The sequence below is a fragment of the Sceloporus undulatus genome, chromosome 3 (assembly GCF_019175285.1).
Source record: "Sceloporus undulatus isolate JIND9_A2432 ecotype Alabama chromosome 3, SceUnd_v1.1, whole genome shotgun sequence".
In the NCBI taxonomy this organism is placed as follows: Eukaryota; Metazoa; Chordata; class Lepidosauria; order Squamata; family Phrynosomatidae; genus Sceloporus; species Sceloporus undulatus.
Genome location: NC_056524.1, coordinates 35,834,628 through 35,857,076, shown reverse-complemented (window position 1 = coordinate 35,857,076; position 22,449 = coordinate 35,834,628). Strand labels below are relative to the sequence as shown.

Genomic DNA, 22,449 nt, shown 5'->3' with positions numbered 1-22,449 from the left:
TGTCAAACTGTTTTTTTTTCTGCATTGCAGATGCAGCCACCGTGAACCTTAAGCTTCAAGCAGATATACATATATAGGAAGATGTTCTTCAAGTATTGATGCTCCAAGACATATAGGGCTTTAAATGTCATTTCCAGCACCTTGAATTCAGACCAGAAGCATATTCAGCATCAACAAAGGCAGTCCCACACAGAATGCAGTCTAATTGAGAAGTTACTAGTGCATGGATTACTGTGGCTAAATTATCCCTGTCTAGGAAAAATCTGAACTGATGGGCTAACCCCATCCACTCTGAGCCACCGAGTCTACTTCAGTTTTATATAAAGCTAATAATAACATCAGTACGGTTGAGGTCACCCGTTGTGGTAACTCATGGTGTCACCCCCCTAAGAACCTTCTCCCCTGCCACACCATACAGAATCCTTAGTAATGTTTTTTGTACTGATGTTACTCATAAATCATAATTCCCATATATCACTGAATGTAATGGTTATAGTTGTGACACAAACAACTAGCAAAATTAAAATTACACCTTTAAATTACAATATCATGCGCACAGCCTAAATGTATTTACACATATATAGTTTCATGTCATGAAAGTGAAAAATTGGTAAAATGTGATGTTGTAAAAGAAAACTTTAAAAGTTTTTTTAAAAAAACCATAAAAATTAAAAATAAATAAATTACATTTAATTTTAAAAAAAATAAAATGTAAAAAACCCTGGGGGCTCTTTTTTCTCCTCCCACTGAGCCTCACACAACTCACACCTTACCCAGTGTCAGTGTTTTAAAGGGACACAAGCAAATGCCACAGCCCATTTCTGCCAAAAAGCAGAAGTTTGAGGAGAAATGGTGTCACCTCTCCCTGTTAGGGTGTCGCCTGGTGCAGTGCGCACCCCCCTAGTGACACTGGTTTTGGCGATGTCTCATTCATATGGGCATCAAATTGAAGCCAACATGATGGCAATTAACAACAATAATACACATATGGCACTGTTTGAAAGACTCTATCTCCCCCTATGAAACTGCAAGAACCCTAAAGTCTTCAGTGGAAGGCTTTCTCTTGCCCACCACCATCACAGGTTCCTTTGGTAAGAACACGAAAGATAGCATTCTCAGTGGCTGCTCCTACCCTTTGGAACTCCCTTCCGTGGGAGGCTAGACTGGTCCTCCTCCTGCTCCCCCTTCTGTGGCTGGCAAAAACTTTTCAAGCAGGCTTTTAATACATAATTGCATCCAGGGAGGCTTCTTACTGGTAGTGTTTGCTTGGTATGTTTCTAGTTATTTTATATTTTTAACTTAGTATCTTTAAAGGATTTCATGTTTTTATTTGTTATATTAATATGGTGTTTTACTTGTGTTTTAAAATTGTACTGTTTTACCTGGGCCATCTACTTCGGCCCACAATCATAGTTAAAAGAGATCCACTGAAATCAATGAGACTTAAGTCCCAATCCATTTTAAATACATCATGGAAGTGAAAAAGCAAAAATGTCACCCTGCTTTCCCCCAAAGAGTGTATGTAATTTGTTGGTTCTACTATTTCCATGTAACAGGATTCTAATATCCCATGATGCATACAACCATACAAATTGTTCAAATTTTATAAAAATATTACAAAACTGCTACATAATAAACTGGAAAATTGCAAATGCCATGAGTTTTTGACTGCCAGGCAATGTATAAATTATTACTTGTTTTGCATACAACAGATGGCATGGAAGCTTGTATATATAGCTTTACCACAGCAACACTCATCTTGCAGCTGTTGCAACTTTACACTTTTCAACCAAAGTAAATCATTTTACAGAATGCTCTAAGACTTATCACAGTAATGTTTTAACAATTATTTTGCTAAGGTGAGTGGACATGATTGGAACAATACATTGAAAAATAAAGCACATCTGCATACATTAAATTAAAAAAAAATACCTATATGAAACAATGTTCAAACGACATGTACGAAACCACACTAAATTTTCACTACTGTTTGGCTATCATTTTGCTCCTTGAACATTTGATTTGATAACAAATAATCAAAAAAATCATTTTATAAATAATACAGATATAATCCATATGAATCCATAATGATCTGGTTAAAAAGTTTAATTTTTTTTAGTAATTCTACAAATACAGAAGAAAATCAACTTATGTGAGATGTTGTGCTGGTGAAATGTTTTGAGGATACTGTGGACTGCCAGATAGATAAAATTTGATTCTCAACAAATCAAGTCTGAAACCTCCCCTGGAGGTCAGGATGACTAGACTGAGGCTGGTGTATTTTGGACACATCAGCCCATTACAGATGGGCATAAAGTACGTCCTGGGGATGTACTAGGGTTAGGGAAAGTGCGTGCACCTAACCCTAATACGTCCCCAGGACGTACAAAATGGCGGCGCCCGTTCCACACGGGGGCCGCCATTACGACGTCACGAACGTGCCACCTCCAAACAGGGTGGTGAGGACGTGACGTCTTTGCGCTGCGCGAGGGCACATAGAGTGCCCTTTCCACGGCGCTAGAAGGAGCTCTGAAACGGAGCTCCTTCAACAATTTGCGTCGCTGGCGCAGCCTTTAGACAGCTGCGTCAGCGACACAAGGGAGAAAGTTTCTCCTCCTCCCTGCCACTGTCGGGTGTCCTTGGGGCATAAAGCCCCAAGGACACCCCTTTCCAGGCCGCCGGGAAGCAGCCTTTTGCCGCTTCCCCGTGGCCTGGAAAGCGGCAGATCGGGGTGGGGAAAGGATCTGGTGGGGAAAGGAGTGCCAATAGGCCTATAGGCCATCCCAAACGGGCAGTCTGTAACGTGCCAATATGAGAAGGCACAACTCACTAGAAAAGACAATAATGCTAGGAAAGCTAGAAGCCATCAGGAAAAGAGGAAGACTGTATTACAAATGGACTCAATGAAGAAGCCATGGCCCTGAGTCTGCAAGACCTAAACAGGACTCCTGAAGATAGGGTATCTTGATGATGTCTTATTCATAGGGTTGGCAGAAGTCAAGGTCGACTTGAAGGCAGTTAAAACACACACACACACACACACACACACACTCTCACAGGAAGTCAGTACAGTAATTCTTTTGTGATATTTTAACGGTTTCAATTCTATAGAAAAGGGCTGGGAAAGCTCAGGGCCTGGGGCTGAATAGAGCCCTCTAGGAGGCCCAGTACAGTGCTCTGGCATTCCCCAAACAGACATAGCTCCTTCAATATAATGTCTTCACAAGTGATTTCCCAGCATTTACATAGTTTCTCCCCCTTTCCATATGCTTGAAAAGCCTCCCTTAAAACCTCATCACTGGCAGCAAGAAAGTTAAACAAACAAAGAAACAAACAATTTTTAAAAATTAAATTTAAAAATGCCTATATTTTTGATTCCCCCATTTTCAATTTGAGGGTGAAGCAGACTGGTGGCTTGAAGCAGATCTCCGGCAGCTCCAACACCAGTTGGCCCCCAAGCGGCCCAGGACAACGGCAAAGGCATGCCACAGTCGACTGCTGCAGAAGCCCTGAACAGGCCACCAGCAAGGAGCAGCCTTTTGTCACTCCTTTTCTGGCTAGCTTCAGGCTGCCTTAGGTGGCATCAGAGTGGCTTCTGGTCACGTCAGGGGTGTGCATCATTCTGCATGCCATGCTTTTGAAGTGGCCGAAAACCGTACTTTTTGGCATATCTGTTTTGGACCTTGGTTCTGCCAAGAACCACCAAATGGTCACCAGAAACATTTCTAAAGTTTAATTTGACCGTGAAAGAGGAGTCCTGTTCTTGCTGTATAAAACTGCCTGACAGCAAGCCACATTAAAGTGAAGAAGTTTTATTTCTCAACAGACAGGCATTATTTCACTTGCGGATTAAGAAAACAAATTGGCCAAGATTTAAAGAACTGCTTATAAGGCCAGTAATTTTCTCCAAAGGCTAGCATAAAAATCAATTCTTTTCATTTCTTTTCATTTTTCTTCTTTCTTTCTTTCTTTTTTTTGAGAAGTGCATATTTTATCCCTCATTCAGCCTGAATCTTTATCTATCTTGGATCAAAATTCAAGATAGAGGAGCATTCCTAGTTTCTCATCTCAACATCTCTATCTCAAAAAGCAAAGCCTGTAGCTCTTTCCTTCAATTTATGTACCAAGAAATAAGTTTACTCATCTACCAAAAGGAATTTCCAAGGGTTTTTTTTGTCACATAGTGCACTTTCAGTTGATATTCAAACATGCTGTGAGGCAAGGTTCTTCTCTTAGAGAAGCATTAGTCTCTATTGTAACAAAACTATTTTAATGATTTATTGGAACTTGGCTGTTTGGTAATTACACATGGACTATGTAGTTTTATAAAATAATGATCTCTCTTAGCTTTTTGCATATTTGGACACAGTTACTTGCTTAAGAAGAATAACAAAGGGTATCATGTTCTTAATTGAAGCTCTCTTGTTTCCATTTATCAATGCTTGGAAAAAAAGTGGAGCCAGACACCTACCTCCCTGAGCACAGGATCGGTGATACTGTCAAGGTTAACAGAGCCTTCATATGTCAGGTAGTGGAAAACATTAAGTGCTCGGACTGCCTCTGGTCCACGTTGCTTGTAGCCAAAAATAAGGTCAATCCACTGGTGAAGCTGACAGGATACAAACTCACTTTCCAGAGCCTTGAAATGAAATCAAGAGAATTAAATATTTTATTTCTCAAATTTCACATTCATGTGTGTTATAGCAATTTCTTTCTTCATAAAGTTGCATAATAAGAGGGTCGTCTTAGAAATGGCACCCAAACTATGGAGTTTCCTCCCAAGCATGTGTTTACCTGTGTTGCCTCTTTAACTATCTTTCAATTGCTAAACTGTAATTGCTTGTAGACTCTTTCATAGTTATGTTTAGTTGTTTACATGGATTTGGCTTTATTATTAGCTGCCTTGATCACTTAGGTACTAAGACAGGATATAACTATTAGCAATAAATCAATCAATCATATAATAATAATAATAATAATAATAATAATAATAATAATAATAATAATAATAATAATTTTATTTATATTTCCTGCCTCTCCCTGCGGATCGAGGCGGGATTACAGCAGAGAATGAAATCAACAATAAAATACTAGAAACAATATTATCTAAAAATACAATCAATAGAACGAATAACAAAACAACTACCAATCACTAAAATGACCAAATCGTCATCTGTTTTCCATGCTATCAAAGTCAGAAGTGGGAGTGTTCTTTGAGATCAGCTATAGAAGGTCAAATGGATAGGCCTGCCAGAAGAAATCCATCTTCTTAAAGGCTTCTAAGGTGGTAATAAGACAATGCAGTGCAGCTAATGGTGACGGATGTGTGACTTACAGGTCAACAACATCTGGAGGATCTATAATTATCATATTTAATATTATCGTCAAACACTAACTACAGTTGTCCCTCCATATTCACTAGGGTTAGGGGAACAAGACCCCCATGAAAATGGAAAAACCGCAAATAACAAAAACACTGTTTTTACCTGAGAGGACACCTCTCTAGGAATCTCTAGGTCCTCCAGTGCAACTCTGTGGTCAATGTCCAACATACACTGACCATAGAATGGCACTGGAGTAGCTACAAATGGTCTTTCAGTGCAACTTTTAGTTAAAGTTGACCACAGAGTTGCACTGGAGGACCTAGACAGTCCTAGAGAGAACATATTAATGAAATCTGTGAATAATCAAATCCACAAATATCAAAGCCGCAAATATGGAGGGATGACTGTACCTATATTAAAGCTACATTGGTTCCACAGTATTGGGAGGCTAGCCATCCACAGATTAGAGTTTCAATGGATTACCCCGCCCCATATCAGACAATGGCAGTGCATGCACATAGCTGTGCTGATGTGGGCTCATGTTGCTCCCCATAGCTCAAGCTCCTGTGCTTTTTCCCATCCATGGGGGTGGGGCAGAACTAATCCCCAGCAAATGGGAAGAGTGTACCCTATTAAATAACATTTGTTCCAAAAGATTTTAATTTTTTTTAAAAAAAAAAAAAAGCAAAACATAGTTTCTTAATCTCAGGCTAGTCTATGAGCTACAAGTTAAATGGAAGAAAGCAGAAAAAATATTCAGTAGGAACATGTACTACACAAGTTCATATTATGCAGTTATAGCTGTATGTGAAGATCTATGGGTTCCTCATTAGTCACACTTGCACACTGTCCTAGTCAGCTTTTGGCAGAAGCATACCATAAAATCACACTGGAGGACAAAGAAAATGCCTAGAGAGAGCACTTCTCTAGGCGTATCTGGGTCCTTGAGGGCAATTCTATGGTCACTTTCCTAGAGAGAACACTTGGTCATTCATTTTAGGTAACAGAAATAGCATCCCAGGTTTTTTGAAAAATTTACTATACACTGAACAGATCCCTCGTGTAGTATGGAAGTCTTACTGTATACTGTATAGGCATGAAATATCCATTACAAAAAAGGTTCTTTCTCATATTTTCAACAAACGTTTGTGAAGAAGTAAATAATAATAATAATAATAATAATAATAATAATAATAATGCACTACTTCTCACTACTTCTTCATATCAACAATAACCTACAGGTAGGTCCACACAGGAGTGGTTGTCCAGGCTCCTGAGATACAGTATGTAGGACTCAACAGGCACCTGAATTGGCAACCAATACAAATGATATGAAACCAGTGTAATCTTGTCTGAGAAGTAGACAATGGAAAGCTTCCTGGCTGCTGTATTCTATACCAGTTATAGTTTCCAAAAACAATTAAAGGGCAGCTTCTTGTAGACTATATTCACATAATCTAAGCAGATGGTGCCATACTACTAGCAGAAAACATAATGGACTTGGAAAAATTACTAAGGCAGGTCAAGGAAGAATGTGCAAAGTCAGAGCTTGTTGCTGAACATAAATAATGACCACAGAGGATCTATAAAAATTCAAGATGAGGGAATGGAAATAGTTAAAGATTTTCCATACCTTGGATCAAACAGTGATCAGAAAGGAGATTGTAATCAAGAAATAAGAAGACTAGAAATGGGATGGACAGCAATCAAAGAAGTAGACAAGATCCTAAAGAATAAAGATATACAACTGAGTATATCTTTATACTTTATATGGCCTGTTACATACCAGCATTTTAGTGCGTGACGAGCATGCACTAGGATTATAAAAGGGCGGTGCTTCCGCACCGCCCTAACCCTAGTGTGTGCCCGTCACGCACTAAACGGCGGCGGCCCTTCCACATGGCCGCCGCCGTAAGGTTTTCTCGGCCGCGTCTCCTTATTCTTTGGCATCTTGTCTACTTCTTGATTACAATCTCCTTGGGCGCCTAGGGCGCCCTTTCCACAGACCAGGAAGGAGCTCCGTTTCGGAACTCCTTCCTGGTCCGCGGCGCTGCTTTGCTTCGCTTTGCTTCGCTGGGCGCAGCCTCCAGACAGCTGCGCCCAGCGAAGCAAGGGAGAAAGGGGCCAAGCGGCCACTTTCTCCCCCTCCCTGCCGCCGCGGGGTGTCCTTGGGGGTTGAAGCCCCAAGGACACCCCTTTTCAGGCTGCGGGGAAGCAGCGTTTTGCCACTTCCCCGCAGCCTGAATAGCGGTGGATCGGGGCCTCAGCGGCTGCTGGTGTATCCACTGAAGCCCCGATACTCTGGGGAAAGGGGCGGGTCCAGACAGCCCCAAATGGGCGGTCTATAACCCGCCTATGTTAGAATCGTCCAACACATTGTATTCTCCATCACCATGTACAGATGTGAGAGCTCAACAGTGAAGAATGTGGGTAAGAAAAGGATCAACTCTTCTGAGCTGTGGTGCTGGAGAACTTTGCTGAGAATACCATGGGCAGCCAAAAAGATGAACTAATTCTTGAGCAGATCAAGTCTGAAAATTCTCTGGAAGCCAAGATGATCAAATTGAGGCTGTCAGATTTTGACCAGATCATGAGAAGGCATGATTCATTGGAAAAGACAAAGCTAGGAAAGATAGAAGGCAGTAGAAAGAAAGGAAGACTACACACCAGATGGCTATATTCAATTAGGGAGGTCACAAGCCTCGATCTACAGGAGCTAAACGGAGCAGTGGGGGCCGGGGCCTTGGAGATGGCTTATCTATAGGGTCGCCATGAGTTGAGATCAACTTGAGGGGAGCTAACAACAACAACATATATTGGAACTGTTCCATCAACCTTCTTCAAGAAAAGGAAGGTGAACAAAGACAATTCTGGCCACAGTAGCCACCTGAACATTAAGAAGTAAATCTGAATCTTTCAAACTGTGAACCTAATCGTTGATAGATGGTGCAACTCTATCCAGAACAGCTTGTACTCCCACTTCAACTTTATTACAGATCACAAGTACTTCTATCTTGTCTGCAATGAATTTCAGCTTGCAAACCTCTATTCAAGCCACACCCAAACAATAGTGCAAGGCTTCCACAGCTGCATCAATAATAGTTGAACAGGATACAGAGAGAGAATTATTGTCAGATATTGGGAATTATTGTCAGCTTTTCCAGTTGGGACAAATGTGTTGGGAAGTTACATTATTTGTTGAAGTACCTCATGAGTTTTAAAAAAAATATCCAAATGTTGTTTCTGTTATTCCAAACTATTTCCTGGCAATTCTCTGCACCAGTTACAACATTTTATTCCCACTCCAAGCAGGTTTGTTTTAAAATTCCAAGACATATACAAAAAATATAATGGTTAATGAAGTGCATGTGTTCCTGGGCCTTACTTCTATAACAGAAAATGTATTGACAAGGCAAAAATAACATTGAAGGAATAAGGATAGGTTCGTACACTACAAGGAAGAAAACTTCAGCATGTTTAAGCAAACCCTTCATAAGAAACTAACAATATGAAAAATGCAACAACCAGGTCAGGCAAGCCTTGCATCAAAAACATTTTGACCTTTTACAGACTACTTGAAGATTTTATCCAAAGTGTATCCAGGGATGATCTTTTTCTTTTATCAGCATTCACTTTTCTTATTATTTGAGTTGTGTTGGCCAACTGCATAGATTTTTTTTTAATAGGGCGATAAGGGAGAGATGATGAAGCAGATTTATCTTCTCTGTCCTTTCTCTGCTTTGTTGTTCATACATGCTCAGTAAGAGATTTTGGCAGCATCTCCTGCTCACCTTGCCTGTTTTTAATTCAGAGAACAGAAAAATCCCCTTTCAAATTATAGGACAACCTTGTCTTGACCCCGGTGTTGCTGTTGTTGGGTTTTTAAAAAAACAAAACAAAACACAAAAATAATGGAAGGCATTGATGTGGCAGCAACAAGAACCAGCAAAACCTGGCAAAAAACCAAGGGCCTATATTGCAAGAACTCACATTTCTTTAGACCAATCTAGAAGAGCCACTTTGCCTGCAAACTACTGATAGCCTCTTTTAGTATTTTACGTAGTTAAACACCAGTGTGCAGTGGGTGACCAGTAATTCCCAAGCACTATTTTCTGGAAATGTTCAGCCAAACAGGACTAGGATCACTGCAAAATGATGCCCATCCTTGTCTCATATTAGTCAAACATTCCAGGAGGATATCACAACTAATAGTACTGAATGCTGCTAAGATGTCCACCAGAACCAATATAGACACACTCCTCATTAGATCATTGTGAAGGAAAGGAAAACTGAATAGAATGAGAATATTCAGTTTAATCCAAGAGAGCTTGGGCTTGGATCAGAAGCTGTGAAGCAAATCTTTAGTTTCACTCACTATTATAATTTCTAATATACAATAGTGTGTGTGCTTAATAAAAATTATTATCAGAATTAATTTTGGGTTGTGGAAGATCACATATTTGAATTACATAATGCATATTATATAGGTTTAGCTGTGGTTTTACACTACAGTTTCATGCCTTGATTTAACATGCTTGGCTTGTTGGCTGAATGTGTTCTATTTCTGGCTCTCAGTATCACCACAAGTCTGCTGGGATCAAAAAGCTCAGCAAGAGTACGAAGTCACATCTGTGGAAAGGCTTTTTCCCTTTTTTTGTAAACTGGTAGATTATGATTGATGAACCCAGCATTAGGGTAATGTTAGCAGGGACACTTACCGCTTCTGTCCTCTGTGACATCACTGAGGTCAGACCATAATCATGTTAGCATTGAACACAATGCTTTATTAATGTTTCATGGGTATGTCAGTAGTAATCAGTGTAGCTTGCTATGGATAAATTAAACTGGGCCAACAACCACTGATGTATAAATTGAATGCTTTTAAAATCTACTGAAATACCTCCTAAAAGTTACCGGATTTAATCACTGTTCCAGTCTTTCCAATGAGACCAATTTTCACAAGAATTTCCTTCAATAAAAGGCCATTTCTCTATTAGAAGATACATTTTATAAAATGCAAAAATATTTTTTCTTGACAGCAAGATTTCAAAAACCTGTTAAATCCTACATTAAGGTGGCAGTTAATCATAATACAACACTATAGTGCTTCTCTTATATGAAGCATCAATGAATATATGAACAAGTTGGAGATAGAGATTTAATGCTATCTATATTTACCTATATATTTATATATTTCTACATACAAACAGATATATTTATGAGAGGAGTTACTAAGTCATTAATCATTAATATGCACTATTTCTACATGCAATGGTCTGCAAAAGCATAAATTAAGGTTTCAAAACACATTTAAAGATACTTTTATATTTTGCTGGTATATTTATATTGCACTCATATTCCTTGTCTCTGGAAAATATGTGCACTCTTGAAGAAAAGTTAATGATATTTCTAAATGAAACATTTTAACTACAGTCATAGACAACCTTGCAGTTAAGTCCATTATGGCCTAAATCAAATTGCTAATTCAACTAGAGTGGACAATTTAACCAGTACTTGAGTAGTATGTCAACATTTATGTGAATCCTAGTGAATCTTTAATTTAGATTGGATACTGGATTTAGGCTCTAATAATCACTATTTCTCCTCTTTTAATGACTGTAATGTGGCTTTATTGCACTGATTTAATGTAAAGCACCTTTGCACATTGGACAGAGCAACAACAAACAGGTAGCTGATCACTGTTAAGAGTATATAGGGTTAAGAATATTTTAAGCCAGTTGAAATTCTAACTGTTATCTCTGATACCCCAATACATCTAAGGAAAAATTAAACAAAGAAGGTGCTCTCATACAGTCAGACCTGGGACCACAAGGATCATCTAATCCAACTCTTGCCATGCAGGAATAAACAACTAAGCACTTCCAAAAGCTGGCCATCCAATTTCTTTTTCACCCATAAGTCTCAGTTGCTCTGCCAGTTCTGTTGTAAAACACACCATCACTTTGCAGTAAATATTTAATGGATGGAATTGAGTAGCAAGAGCAGCAGGGACATTTTTTCATTAAACACCATGAAAGATATTGAAGTAAAAATCATAGGTATTCCCAGAATCTAAAAAAATGAATGCATTCCTACATGCAGGGAAATGTATTATGATTAACTATGGAATCATAACATTAAAATAGTATTGATGTAAATGCACTTTCTTTTATGAAAAGGAAATGTGTGTTAAGGGTTACAGTGCTGGATGAACTGTGAAGAACGTCTTAGATGTGTTGATTTATGCAGAGAGAAAGCAGTTTCTAGTTGTTGAAAGTCACCTTAATGAGTACATTAAAATAGTCTTATTAAATACTAGTACCCATGACTTCTAATTTAGCTCATAATGAATACTAGTATCCTGTTCTTTATTTTAAAAGCTTGGGGTTGTACGTGAGAAGTCCAATGGTCTCCCCTCCAGCCATGATTTCATTATTACCATTCAATTAGGGCACTTATAAACCACGTTTCATAGATAATACACAAAGCCATTTACAAAAAAGAGACAGTGGAAAAAAGTAGATATAAATATACAACTGAAGAATAAGTCCTCATAACAGGAAAACCTCTTAAATTTCATTGTATTAAGATTGCCACAGAATGGATGTAACAATCTCTTCTATCGTGTGCTTTTTTCTTTGTTATACAGTATTTTCAACTGTTGTCCTACAGGGATGAAAAGCTAGTGAAGATTAGATTGTTAAATCATTACACTTTTTAACAAGCTTGAATAAAATCCTTCTTACCATCCTATTGATGCGCACAAAATCTTCAGGCTTCTTTGCCCAAGGGGGAAGCTCTACATCATTCACAACAACTTCATCTTCTCTGACTCCAAGATTATATCCATTACTGTTGACAAACATTTCTGGTAGGTAGTAAAACTCTGGAATTAACTCCTGTTGTGGAATAAACAAATGTTATTGCCAGATGGTCACTTACATCGCCTTGCGTTACTGTATATAACTTGTCAAACTCATTTTTGCATTATTTGGGAGAAAGGCAGGATATAAATCCCCTAAATAAATACAATAAAACAAATAAATAAAAATTGCTCAAGAACTTTTGTAACCTTTTATAACTTTCTCTTTTTGTGACTATTTTCAGTGAGACTCTATAATATTAAGGTTGCCAGTGCTACATTTTTAATCCAAATCATTCATGTTTCAATATACCAATGATGTCTGTTCTAGTCCACTATATAGACAATTGCTTAGATGTTCTTCATTAAAGAAATAAGTGCTGCAGCTCAGATTCTGTGTCTTCTATGTAGCATTCTGTATGGTATGCCTGGGAATTTCATACCCAGCAACTTCTCAAGTGTTCTGTATCTCTGTATTAATAAGATTTTTTTTGTCTGTTGTGTAATACTTTGTTTGGAATCAATTATGTATTTTATTAAAAAAATTAATTTGACTGGCTGTTGGGAACTCTCTCAGCTTTCAAGTCATATCCTGAAAAAATGAGCCAGGTGCAAGAAATATTCTATTTCTCATCTGAAGCAGAAAATTTAACTTTCTGTGGCAAATAAAGATACAGAACAATGGTATTATTCTGTATACACTACCTGTTTTTAGTCATACCTGTGTGAATTCCATGTTCTATTGATACTGCTGCTCTACACATTCACTACCTTTCAGAAAACAATTCCTGAACCAGTTTATACATTCACTACTTTTCACAAAACAATTCCATTTTCTTCCACAATGCAGTTGGTTTGTATTGGTGAAGCTTACAAACCAATGGCTAAGCTCAAATGTATGTTACATAAAACTAAGTCCAGTGGGGATTATTGAATTCAGTGGGGCTTACTGTACACTGAACAGGTTTATGATTGCATGCTCCAATATTTATAATGCATTGAAAACTACCAGAAAGGGCAGAAATGAATACAGTTGTCCCTCCATATTCGCTAGGGTTAGGGGAATAAGACCCCCATGAATATGGAAAAAACACAAATAACAAAAACACCATGTTTTTACCTGAAGGACACCTCTCTAGGAATCTCTAGGTCCTCCAGTGCAACTCTGTGGTCAATGTCCAACATACACTGACCATAGAATGGCACTGGAGTAGATACAAATGGTCTTTCAGTGCAACTTTTAGTTAAAGTTGACCACAGAGTTGTACTGGAGGACCTAGACAGTCCTAGTGAATAATCAAATCCACAAATATCAAAGCCACAAATATGGAGGGATGACTGTATTATAATAGACATTTTACACCTTTAAATGTGATCTCTAGTTAATTTTAATAGCCATGATAAAACCCAAAGTATTACGTATATTATGGCTTTATATAAGAGGAAAATTTGCCAAAATACATTTTTTGTAAGCTTGGGATGAATTCAAGCTGTTGAAAAATTAAATGTTAAAAGTGTGGCTTGGCTTTACTGAGGACTACTACTAACACTTCATAATCATATACCATAAGTATCAAAACTGACATTTCACTTTAGTATGTTTTGCCAAGAGCACACTATTTTATGGCTCCCTCTGAAATCAAATCTATTATAGTTTTTCATTTTTCTAATATATTTCCAAGCAAGATTTTAAAGCTTTCATTTCAGCCACTCCTGCTTGTTTGTTTCCTTTCCCCCAGAAAAGGGTGATCCCCTGGTATCCATTACTTCACCAGTCACCTTATATTAGATGGAGGTGGTCACCATTCAGTTACTAGAAACTCCATTAACTCTACTAGTTTGCAATATGTCACCCTACTGGCATTTTTATCATAGCCCCTGTTCTGTCATCTATACACTCTTGTCCAAGAGCAGTACCTCACATTTGAGATACATTCTAGAGACTAGTTTTTGAACTCTGAAAACCCTATGAAATTCATGGGGTTGTCAGTAAGTTGACAGGTGATTTGAAGGCATGTGTAAAGAAATTCTTTGGATATGAAACTTGTTGTTGTTAACTGTCCTTTAGTTGACCTTGACTCATGGCTACCCTGTGGATGAGACACTTCCAAGACCCCCTGTCCTTAACTGCTTTGTTCAGGTCCTGCAAACACATGCCCGTGTCCCCTCCGATTGAGTCCATCCATCTGGCATGGGATCTTCCTTTTTTTCTACTGCCTTCTACTTTTCCTAGCATTATTATCTTTTCTAATGAATCATGGCTTTGCATGATGTGGCCCAAAAACAACAGCCTCAATTTGATCATCTTGGCTATCTGGGAGAGTTCAAGCTTGATCTGTTCAAGGACCCATTTGTTCGTCTTTTTGGCTGTCCATGGTATTCTCAGCACTCTTCTCCAGCACCGCATCTCAAATCTCAAATGCGTTGATTTTCTTTTTATCTACTTTCTTCATTGTCCAGCTCTAATATCCATACATGGTAATGAGGAATCAATGGCTTGGGTGTTTCTAACTTCGGTGCTCAGTTGTATATCTTTACCCTTCCTATTCCTAGTCCTCTTCTTATTTCTTGACTGCAGCCTCAGTTCTGATCAATGTTGGATCCCAGGTACAGGAAATTATAGCTGCACTCCCATGTCTTTACAAGTGTTCCATAGCTTTTCATAATTTATGCAGCTGAAGGCTTTGCTATCGAATTCTTTGTTGTGCTCCATTAGCTACTGTATGTTTGTTATGTGGTTCCTAGTGTCTCTGCCTTTCCTGAACCCTACTAGCCGCTCTGATAGCCATTAGGGCTGAAGGGCGGGGTATAAATACCATAAATAAATAAATAAATAAATAATAAATACTTGCATTTCCCTCTGGGATTTACCTCCATATATGATTGTGGTCTATGTTGCAGGATTTTCTGCATAACTTTGCTTGCTTGGAAAATTAATATAGTTGCTGTAGTCTTTTCTGTCTCCTTTTTTATGGATGGGAATATATAAGGAAAATTAAATAATTAAATAAACTGAAATGGAAAAAAATAAAAATAGAGGAAATGCCAAAAGAAAGAAAAAGAAATGGGCAAGTTATGGCCATTTTTAAGGTCTGTAAATACTAAAAGATCCTTCTACTAATATGAACATAGGAAGGAAAACAGTGCAGTGATACTCAAAGGCAGTGGTCTTGGACTGGTCCCAGTTCATGAACCACAGGCTGCAATTCCATCAAGAGCTTCCAGGAAAGAAGGAAACAATTACAGTGGTACCTCGGGATACGAAATACCCAGGTTACGAAATTTTCGGGATACGAAAAAATCCCATAGGAAATCATTGTTCCGGGTTACGAATGTTTTTTCGGGATACGAAGAAAATTTTTGGTGCTTTTTTCGGCTTTTTCGCACGAAACGCGGCTTTTCCCCATTAGCGCCTATGGCAATTCGGCTTACGAAGGCTTTTCGGGTTACGAAAGCGGCCGCGGAACGAATTAATTTCGTAACCCGAGGCACCACTGTATAGTCATGGACATGAATATAGGGCTGGTCCCTAAGGGGAAAAAACCTTGCTGGTTCCCCACATAAGATACCTTATAATACAGTGTTAAACAATTGATCCATCTGAACCTAGTCAATTCTGACATGCAGCAGCTCTCTAGGGATCTCAAGCAGGATCCTTCTTCAGTCCTACCTGGAGATTCCTAGTATTTACGGTAGTTTCCTGTACAACTATTAACCAGGCCTGATCCTCCTTAGCTTCTTAAATTTGCCAAGAGTGACAGCGTTTAGTGTGCATTGTCTGTACTAATACAGGAAAATGTCAAATGCTTAAAATGACAAGAAAATAAAACCTCAATTATCCATGGTTCTTCTTTTGTGTGCACTATGTTAATTTGTCAAATTCAGCACTCTGTCTTTTCTATTTGTGAAATATGATTTTTACATTTGAGAATTTAACAGAACAAACATGCTGGTCCCTTTCAGATGCAGTGGCATGTTTCCTGTTTTGCTAGGATATGATAAAACTATGGTTTGTGCAAAGCATAGTTTGTTTTCACACCAGGCTATCAAATCAACCTAACAGGAGAACTAGGGTTTATATCAAAATGGTAAATTGTTGCTCATTACAAATGAGGGGGCCACTTATGCATCATCAAATAGAGAGAATAAAAAGTCTGCTAGCTAGTCTTAGGCTGCATCTGCACTACAGAAATAATGCAATTGTCACTGCTTTAACTGCCATAACTCAATGATATGGAATCTTGGGATTTGTGATTTGTTGTTCTTGGAATAGAAACAACATCTATAAGTGGAGTCATTATAGGGTTAATGGTGAGCCACTGAGATAGAGATGATCTTCAGCTGTTTGTATTGCCCTAATCAGCTGTTGAGCCTTCATAAGGCTAGCTTTAGTTTGTGATCTCTCTCCCTCTTTTCTCTTCTCTTTTCTGTATTTTGTGTTGCTTGCTTCAATGTAGTTTATATTATTTGATGCATTTGCTATTTTGTGTTATTCTGTTTGTCATTATTACTATGGTTCATTTTGTATCTTTTGGATAGAGTTGTTTTGTTATATATATTGTTTTGTTACCTTTTAAGCAGATAATAGATAAAGGTTATAGTACCTTTTGCTTTTGGCGTTTTCAATTCCATTGTTTCAACAGTTGTGGCACCAGAGCTCTCTGACAGAGAAAGCTAAATATCTCATAGAATCATAAATCCCAGAATTCCATAGCACTGAACCATGGCGGTCAAAGCAATGTCAAACTGCAATATCTCCTGCTGTGACTTTGTGGGGTTTTTGCCCAAATGGAACACATTTACCTTTGTTTTTTGTATCTTCCTTTTTTGATTTATGAGGGAGGAGATTGGGATTTTTGAGCTAATGGCTACAATAGTTATTCCTCTTTTATTGCTTGTTTTTTTATTATTACATCTGAATTGTGCCACTGTGATAACAACACAAATACATACTTGAATAGTTCAATTTATGCCACAGCTTTATATTCATTGTCACAGTGTGAAAGAATCTGATAATGGAGGAATAAAGATATATGCTGGCATTTAATATCAACATCAGTTATATTCTATTAAATGAAATGTCTGTAAGACATGTGAAATGCAATATAGATACTGCTTCATGTGCAGAAATAAACACACATTATTCTGTTTATATAATGCCAAAGGAAGGTGGATGTTGGAAAAGAGTGTTTGAAAAGTGATACTATGTGTACCATTTCCTCATATCTGCATTACATACAACCATAGTTTTATTCAGCATGCCATTTTATTGCAGTAGTTCTGATCTTTAGACAGGGTGCTCCAATTCTTTTAAAAAACAGCTTGTTTCTTCAACCAACAGAACACAAAACTTTCTTCTTGGTCTTAGAAGTCTGATTTGTTTGTATTTTTTTTTTTAATAAATGAAAGCCTGGTCTTACCTTTGGCAAAAAACACATATTTTCCAGATATTTACAGAAAAGTAACTTCAAACATCTTTACTGGTTTAAAATACAAGTAGGTGTCTGATGATAAGGTAATATCCATTTGAAACATATTTAATAATAAGACACAACTTTGGAAGATTTAAAATAAAACTATAATGTACTACCAGCATTTGGAAATATTCCACTAGCTGATCAGCAGAAGATGACTTCAGCACTCTGATGTAAACATAGAAAAACCTTTATATACAACAATGGGAGGCTAGAAAATTATCCTGTTCTCTTTGCTGTCCCTATGTATTGTCTAGATATTGGTTTAATCTAATATGTACTGTTGCATAATATCCTCAGGCACAGTCAAGTAAAAGCTAAGGCTTACAGAAAAGCATACATTTTAAATGTGTCTTGTCATTAATGCTTTATTAATTGCTGCAGGCAATGGAAAGCCAGAGCACAGCAAGCTATAACAATATGACACTTTAAGGTCAAATTTAATCTTGCTGTGTTTGTGGAATGGGCCCAATATTGAGTTAACAGCATGGAAGAACAATTTGTTGGGTTTTTCTCTATGTTGTAAATATTTGATTTAAATTAGGATAGATTTTTTTTCTTGCAAGAACAAAAGAGCTTTTGAACATGGAAATATTAGAAGAGTCTTTGTCATTTTGTATAAAGTATTGCTCTTGAAATAGTTATGTGAAATACCACTTTTAATACCTTTTCCCTCTTACACAGTATGAAACAAAACATGAAAAGCACCACCTATCAATGGTATCTGACTGGTACTCAAATATTTGGCATGTATATGAGTGTGAAACATTTTTCCTACCTTTACATCTGAAGTGTCTCTTTGGCTGTTTCTCCAAGATCTTGCCACTGAAGAGAAGGTTCTGTCTGGATGATCAAATTTTCCATCATTTGCATTGAGGAAGAATGTTGTAAAGGGCTCCTACCACCAAAATATATACATATGTATACATGTATGTATTGATGTAGTAAGCAAAATGATCACAATTTTTTTCCTAATTTGAATGCTTTCTACAGTCAATATTTAAAATGAATTACGGGAAACATTAATAAGGAATTAATCAGCACCTCACAATAATAACTACTTAATCTTAATCTCTTGATACAGTTATCATTACTAAAGAATTATAGTGCAGCACAAAAGCATCTGAATCCAAGAAGGATTACAATAAAATGAGGTGCCAGCTGTACACTAAGAATATAGTCTTCAAGGGACTAATGTAATACCATCTATTCCACACATGTAAGCCTTCAAAATAGTCTGTTGATATTTCTCTTTTTTACTGGCTAAATCCCATAGTAATTTTTTTGAAAAGCTACTTTTTGTAGAACTTGGCTTTTATTTCAAACACACACAGAAAAACAGACACACACAAAGTCTAGTTTCAGAAACTTGGAATAAATTACATATACTAAAATTGATCAAGTGTTTGAAAAGAAATTAACCAACAAAAATTAAGCACATTTAGATCTTATTGATTTCATGAGACTTTTAAGTACATGTTTAATTCCCACATGAAAAGGACTTGAAAGGGCTTAATTTTGTCATCATTCTTCAATGGTTCAGTGTTACTAAAGGCACACAGTCCACAATCATTAACACTCTGGGCTAAATTGTTAGTCAGGACTAGAGTGTACCTACTGAATTAATAGAAACTCAAGGAATACTTGTGTAAATTGCACTGCTAGAGTAGATATATTAAAAACTGCACTCCTTTAGTTTTAGCTATTCGATAAGACATGAAGCTTTGCTAAATGCAATTTAGTTCCAATCTAGAATAAATCCACTGAAATTAACGGTATTTTAGTCACAACTAATGTCACATTGATTTTAATAGGTCTGTTCGACCATATGCAAGACTACTGTCAGATTTAGAATCATAGAGATGGAAGAGACCACAAGGGGCATCAATCCAACCCTCTGTCATGCAGGAACTCTCACTCAAAGCATCTCCAACAGATGGCCATCCAGCCTCTGCTTGAAGACCTCCAAGGAAGGAGACTCCACTCCACTACATTTAGTCCTTCATAAGGACCACACATGAAACTGAGTAATTATACATCTTTCGTTGTAGAATTTATTTTATTTTTTTCACTATTGAAATTCCTCTTTTTTCTATCCTTAAAAGAATATCCAACAAAGTCTCCTCCTCCTTTTGCTTGAAAGGTTGACAATGAAAACAACGAAGAGGTGACAGTGAAGTGGACGGGGAGATGCAAACAATGATTACCGGTAGTTTATACTTTCATGATGTAACTGTTTAAAATTGGTAAATGATTCAGTGAAGCCCCAGAAATTGCTATTTAAGATATCTACCAATTGTTGATTGTTCCAAATTATTTAGTAATTATTTTCTTGTCTGTACTTTAAAAGGAACAGGTATGTTCCTCAACTCTGTCCTATAATGCATCAATAATGTTTAATGGCTTTGCTCAAGAAAAGGAGAGAAATTTCTTGATGCATATGGTGTTCCCATGCTTCTCTATTCCTTACTTTCTACCAAAATAATACACTTATAATTAGTTTCAGTGATGTCCTGTAAATTATCATGTTCCGAGAAGGCTGTGATATTCTTGCTTACTAAATCCATTCATGCCAGAGACACAGGATTTAGGATCATCTTTCACACATACCACCACTCTGCTTATCTGACTATGTGGCAGTACTTTTGGGGAAATGGGTTTAAAGAAACTATCCAGGGTGCTGTATCTTGACACACAGCCATATAGTTTCAACACTTTTGATAATTCTTTTAAAGATCAGAATATAAGCTGAAATGGATTCAGTGTCCCATTGATCATGGAAGCCATTATTCACCATAGATGGAGCCCTGGTGGCGCAGTGCTTAAATGCCTGTACTGCAGCCATTCACTCAAAACCACAAGGTTGCGAGTTCAAGACCAGCAAAAGGGCCCAGGCTCGACTCAGGCTTGCATCCTTCCGAGGTCGCTAAAATGAGTACCCAGACTGTTGGGGGCAAATTAGCTTACTTGCTAATTAGCTTACTTGCTGTTCACCGCTATGATCTTTAGAATAGCGGTATATAAATAAAACAAATTATTAATTAATTATTATTAGATGAGAAGTCTGTAAATAACAGTTATCATTCCCATCTTCTCCTCTCTTTTACGATATAGCATCTGTTCTGAGCATGAGCAGTGTGTATTGGACAAGAAGAGAGGTTGGAAGGGAAATATGGGAAATGCATTCTGCTTAGGGACGCCATGTCCTGCCTGGGAGCGGGACATTCCCGTTTTTTGGCGGGTTGGGAAGGTCCCGTTCCGCTTTTGGCCCTTGCCCGGGTTTGCCCCAGGTTGACTTGGTCACTGTTGCCGCGGCCACAGCAGCAGCCACAGCTGCTCTGCAGCTGTCGCTGCCGCCAGCCCACCACCGACGTGGCCTCTAGCCACCCGCTGGTGCGGCCTCTGTGCAGGCCGCCTGGCCCTGCCAACGCTTCCTCTTTGAGCCCTCTGCTAGGGCTCTAGGCTGCTCTCATGCAGCCGCACGCAGAAGCTCTTCCTTTTCAGGCTGCCTGGTCAATGGCTGGACAGCCTGCCCCTGCTGCAGGAGCCTATGACTGCTAGCAGGGGATGGAGCTGTTCCAGCTCCAGTCTCCCCCATTGGCCAGCCAGCCTCATGAGGAGGAGCTTCTCCTCTTTCCTCCCTCACGCCAGCCCAAGGTTGGAGAGGGCTTTGCCGGCAAGTTGCTTCCTCTTCTTTCTCTTCCCCTCTTTTTCTTCCTCTTTCTCCTCCTCCTCCTCTTCTTTTCTTCCCCTCTTTCTCCTCCTCCTCGTCTTCTTCTTTTTTCCACCTCTTTCTCTTTTCTTCTCTTCTTCTTCTTTTTCTCCTCCTCTTCTTCTTCTTTTTCTTCCTCTCTTTCTCCTCCTCTTCTTCTTTTTATCTTTTTTCCTATTCTTGTTCTTTCTCCTCTTCTTCTTTCTCCTTCCCCTTCTTTTTTTTCTCCTCCTCTCCCGTCCTCCTCCTCTGTTGCTGCTGCTGCTGTTGTTGTGTGCCCAACTCCTTTCTGACTTATCGGGGGCGTGGAAGAATGCTCTTTCCTTCCTTTCTGGCTTTACCTTTACCTGCTCTCTCATCCTTTTACCCAAATCTCCAGACATGGAAAAATGTTCTGCATGGTGCCCTGACACTGAGTCTCCCTCTCTTTAGATGACCTATCTTGCCCTCACTGGTTGTTGTTGTTGTTGTGTGCCTTCAAGTTATTTCTGATTAATGGCAACCCTAGACTTATGGCAACCTTGCCTCTAGCCCCCCTTTCTCTAACCCCCTTATTTAACCCCCTTTCTATCTAACCCTCTATCTATTTACCCCCTCTCTCTAAGCCCCCTTCCTCTTCTTCTCAGGGATCCAGGGCTTCTCAGGGCTTTGCCCCCATGAGACAAGAAAAAGACTTTGCAAGAGATCTGACCCACAAATCCCCCCTACAGTAAGTTGAGACATACCTGGGGGAAAAGAGGAGGTGAGGGTTTTGGGGGGGGGTTTCAGGGGGTAAGGAGAAGTGGGTCATGTAGTTTGCAGTGGCACAAGAGACTGCCTTTGGTTCAATGCTAATGTTCTGTGGACTTTTATTTCCAATGAATGATATCTAGATTGGTGTGTTTTTTGTGCTTTTAATGCTAACAAGTCTGCCTTGTTGTGACAATGATGGTGATGATGATGGTGGTGGTGGTGATATTGATATCAGCAAGCCTCTGAGATATGGACCCACTCTTTCTGAAGGCGAGACAGTGTGACTTTTCTGTGTATTTTTGTGCTTTTAATGTTAACAAGTCTGCCTTGTTGTGACAATGACAG

General features: G+C 38.5%; 1 protein-coding gene across 2 annotated transcripts in view; it reads right to left on the bottom strand.

The window, feature by feature from the left end:
* The window catches only part of LOC121925368 (neurobeachin-like), a 126,805-nt gene that overhangs the window by 65,426 nt on the left and 38,930 nt on the right, over positions 1 to 22,449 (bottom strand). For both annotated transcript variants that reach the window (XM_042457434.1, XM_042457435.1), the window contains exons 6-8: positions 18,439 to 18,558; positions 12,071 to 12,223; positions 4,472 to 4,639 (exon numbers count right to left, since the gene is read on the bottom strand). In XM_042457434.1, the coding sequence (XP_042313368.1) occupies positions 4,472 to 4,639; positions 12,071 to 12,223; positions 18,439 to 18,558 (441 nt within the window). The remainder of the gene's footprint in view (positions 1 to 4,471; positions 4,640 to 12,070; positions 12,224 to 18,438; positions 18,559 to 22,449) is intronic.